The sequence below is a fragment of the Olea europaea genome, unplaced genomic scaffold (genome assembly GCF_002742605.1).
Source record: "Olea europaea var. sylvestris unplaced genomic scaffold, O_europaea_v1 scaffold1257, whole genome shotgun sequence".
Lineage (NCBI taxonomy): Eukaryota > Viridiplantae > Streptophyta > Magnoliopsida > Lamiales > Oleaceae > Olea > Olea europaea.
Genome location: NW_019230013.1, coordinates 365,019 through 369,523, shown reverse-complemented (window position 1 = coordinate 369,523; position 4,505 = coordinate 365,019). Strand labels below are relative to the sequence as shown.

The 4,505-nt window shown below is 36.8% G+C and overlaps 1 protein-coding gene across 1 annotated transcript; it reads left to right on the top strand.

The window, feature by feature from the left end:
• The first annotated feature begins 909 nt into the window (after positions 1-909).
• LOC111374490 (topless-related protein 4-like) lies at positions 910-3,734 on the top strand. Its single transcript, XM_022997156.1, has 10 exons — positions 910-954; positions 1,130-1,199; positions 1,399-1,472; positions 1,571-1,666; positions 1,746-1,841; positions 2,291-2,418; positions 2,705-2,939; positions 3,028-3,171; positions 3,245-3,340; positions 3,474-3,734. The coding sequence occupies exons 1-10, from the start codon at positions 910-912 to the stop codon at positions 3,669-3,671; spliced, it is 1,182 nt and encodes a 393-aa protein (XP_022852924.1). The 3' UTR covers positions 3,672-3,734.
• Positions 3,735-4,505: the final 771 nt, after the last annotated feature.

Sequence of the window (4,505 nt, the reverse complement as noted above, 5' to 3'; positions counted from 1 at the left end):
ATAGTTAATTACTAAGTCTACAAATAAGGTATAATTATTCAAGTGACATTTCAGTCCATTCAGTACATTCTACATTTTTTTTTTGTATTTTTATACGCAAAGATAAATGTAAATTGGAAAAAAAAAATATTATACAAAAGACATGTATTAGGTTAGAAATTAAGGCTGTGAGTGACAGATGGCTAGAGAAAGATAAAATGCTAGAAGAAGGAATCACGTTAATTTTGGAAAGTAAACCTAAAGAACTAGACTTTGAGAATTTTTGCTACGCTTATATCCATAATTGGGAGACCATGATTGGTGATGTTATCGCCCACTCAGGACCCAAATCAACAATGACTTCAAACGACGAAGTTGCACAGCCAATTATGACAAATGCCAATGAAGATGAAAAAGAAGATCTAGAAGACCCAGAAGAAAACCAAGAGTGAAATGAGTAGAAATTATGGAGATTTAATTTGAAAAGAAAAAACCAAGTGATCAAGTCATGAAATATTTTTCTTTACCCTTTTCATTCCAAGTATTCTAATATTGGTATACAAATTTAACTAATCAAAACAACCTGATAAAGGATCTCCTACAAGCGGTTCAAGATCTTAGTAGGCTGAATCAAAATCAAGCTCTACCCACACCACTAGCTCTTATTACTCTCCCAGCCAATGCCTCAATAGTTGAATTATTTCGAAGGCATAAGACGCTACCTTCGATGAATCATCTGGTCACTAGTATTTGAGGAATGGCTTTGTAAGTTAGAACGAATATTTCAACTCATAGATTGCACTGACACCCAAATGGTCTAGTTTGCAGGTTTTATGTTTACCGGTGACGCAAGTCACTGGTGGGATTCGACTCTCCAAACTAGGACCCTGAAGCAGCAATTGGCATTAACTCGGGAACAAGCAAGGCAGTATGTTCCTGGCTGATTATGAGGGAAAATTTCGACCACCTCTCAAGGTGTGCTTCACACCTGGTCGACACAAAAATTAAGAAGATCGAAGGTTCGAACAAGGGTTAACCCAGACCTTAGCAAGATTCTCATGTCACATCGTTTCACATCAACCGTGAGATACTGGAACAAGCTTACGCTATTTGGTATCACTGTGGCTAATTTTCTGCTTTTCCAATGTAGGCTTCTTTGGCTAATGAATTTACTGCATCAGTGAATCGGGTGATGTGGAGCCCAGATGGAAACCTTTTTGGTACTGTCTACTAAGTAGTGGGGTCTTAAATTTTATCACTCAATTATCCAGTGTGGTTCTTTGATAAGTGCATTTGGTGTTATGTGTGAGGTTTGATTGCAATCTTTCCTTTGAGAAAAGATAAACGAGTCTACTGTGAAAGGATCAAATAGCACAGAAGTGCTGGTTATCTGTTGTGATTGTTACAATTTTGATTCAGGTGTAGCATATTCAAAGCACATTGTTCACTTATTTTCTTATAATGGCGCTGATGACTTAAGGAATCACCTTGAGGTTTGTGTTGTAGATTCACCTTCTGCTTGTTGACCTTCTCTGTATATTTAAATGAGAATTGCAAGACAAGGTTCGAATTCTCTTGGTTATTCTTTCAGATTGATGCCCATGTCGGTAGTGTCAATGATGTTGCGTTCTCTCATCCAAACAAACAGTTGTGCGTCATAACCTGTGGGGAGGACAAGGCAATTAAGGTTTGCTTTCTTCAGTAAATGAGAAGAGATTGATGAATTTGAGTCTGTAAGCAGTGACTCTAAAAGGTTATTTGTGCAGGTGTGGGATGCAGCCACTGGTGCTAGGCAGTACACGTTTGAGGGTCACGAGGCACCTGTTTATTCTGTATGCCCACATTATAAAGAAAATATTCAGGTATAAGGTTTCCAAAATTTATGGTGTTACAAGAACTAAGGATGCGAAGTTACTCAAAAGTGCAGTATGCATAAATGACAAGCACTATTCGATGTTTTGGCAGTACTGCATTTCTAAATTAATATTTTGTAGATATTTCATTAATATCTTTAACTTCGAGTAAAAATTGGCATATTACATGTAGTGATTTTGTTTGCGTTTTGAATTTTTTACTCATAACCTTCTGGTATTTAATGGATATTTGATTTGAACAAAAGTGTGCTCAAATTAGAATTATGAGACCAGTTTTTATTTAATGTTACGTACCAATAGTCTTAAGAAAGAAGAGATTGCAAAATTGAAACTGTATCCTCCAGTACCTAATTTTTTGAACAGGTTTAGTTCATTTCTTTTTTCTATTTGCTACAACCCATTCCTTTTATTTTAAAAAACATGTTATACTTTTGTAGTTCATCTTTTCAACTGCTTTTGATGGGAAGATCAAGGCCTGGTTATACGATAATATGGGTTCTAGAGTTGATTATGATGCCCCAGGTCTCTCTTGTACTACAATGGCCTATAGTGCTGATGGAACAAGGTATAGTATTTGCTATTCTGCCTCCTATTGGCCTCCTTAAGAGCACGTTTGCCTGTTCTTATTTTATTAGGAAAAAAATGAATTCTTTTATTTTTTTAATTTTTTTAAATGGGGATCAAAGGAAAAATAACTTTGGTTACCTTGTTTCACAGCAAAATAATTAATTTAAGAGTAAGTTAAAACTTACTTTTAAGCACAGCCAATTATGCTTCTAATCACCTTAAGTGGGTTTACTTCAGCTTTGGCTAACATACATATCTTTCTTATTTTATTGAATAAATGGTAGGCTATTTTCATGTGGTACTAGCAAAGATGGTGAATCATACATTGTAGAGTGGAATGAGAGTGAAGGGGCCGTAAAGCGGACATACATCGGTCTTGGAAAACGGTCTGTTGGAGTGGTGCAATTTGACACAACAAAAAATCGGTTTTTAGCTGCTGGAGATGAGTTTGCAATAAAATATTGGGACATGGATAATGTAAACCTCTTGACCACTTGTGATGCGGATGGTGGTCTGCCGGTAACTGCTGACTTCGAACTCTTTTACATTCCAGTTTTGGAGAACCATTTTGTACAACATAACAGTGTTCCTTTTATTCATTTTGTAGGCATCACCTTGCATTAGGTTTAATAAGGAAGGAATGATATTGGCTGTATCAACTAGTGAGAATGGTGTCAAAGTACTCGCAAATTCTGAAGGTATTCTTCTGATGCGCTTCATGGAAAATCGTGCATCTGGAGCTGTTGCTAAGGTAAACTATTTTGGTATATAGAAGCAGACTTTAAGATGACCACATTATTATACTTTCGTCATTTATTGTACAGGTTCCTATGGTTGGGCCATTTTGTGCTTCTGGTTCAGCTGCAGGGACAAGCACGAGCTCTGATAAAAATGGACCAGTGACGGCTGTTGCTGCTCTGGTGAGTATTGCCCCAGCCAGTCTTTGAAAAAAGACAGTTCTTATTTAATTACCTCACCTGCATCATTAGTTTTTGGTTTTACGGAAGCTCTTAACAGATGTTTATATGTGGAAACTTACATGAGGGTCTACAGAACGGGGATGGCAGGAATTTGCCAGATATAAAGCCTAAAATTTCTGGTGATATGGAAAATCCCAAGATCTGGAAGTGGACTGAAATCAGGGAACCATCTCAGCTTCGTTCCTTGAGGCTTCCCGATGGTTTATTGTCAGTAAGGGTAAGAATTAGCCAAGTATCTTCAAAGGTGTATATTGTATCTTTGTTCGTATGAGGTTGGTCTTTTCACCATCCTTTATCAAATTTAGGCTTGCTTTATCTTCCATTCTTCCACATTCTACCACATTATTTTTTCTACGCTATTCATTTTCAACCACACATTCTTCATTAAAATTTTACAAGAAGTAAAAAAAAAAATCTTTCTTTTTTTACCATTCATTTTTCAAAAAAAAAAAAAAAACACTATTCTACTCATTTACCATGACACAAATCTATAATTCATCGCACCACGAACAGCACGCACCATACCATCACCACTTAGATCCACAACTAACACTACATAAACAACAGTGCACCACACATCCACCATACCACAATCAATGTAATCCACCATTGCGTCCATCAAACATCCAAGTTCATAACATTTGCTTGCTTTTTGGCTTGGGAGGTGAAGCCAAATGTACAAAACATTGTAATTCATTTTGATTTTTTGCCTTCACCAGTGCACTTGTGAACGAAAGAGTAGAAACGGCCGTAGAAGAGGGAGAAGGAACAAAAGCGGCCAGTCTAAAGGGCAAGGAAGGGAGCTCTGCAGTTACTATCATGGTGGAGAGAAGACTAGTAGTGTTTTGTGGCAATGAGGACAGTGGTGGTTGATTGAAAGTGATGGTGGATGAAGTGGTAGAAATGCTATTAGGATTAGGTTCTCTATATTAAGTGGATAGGTGTGGAATTGGGTGGGGGATTACACATGAGTTTTGTAAAAAATAGTTTTTAAACCTGATTATTGAAATGAAAAACTAAAAAGGTAGGAGTGTATATATTTCCTCTTTAACCACTTGTTTGACCTTTGGTCTAAAAATGAATATCTCATGTGTCAATCGACATA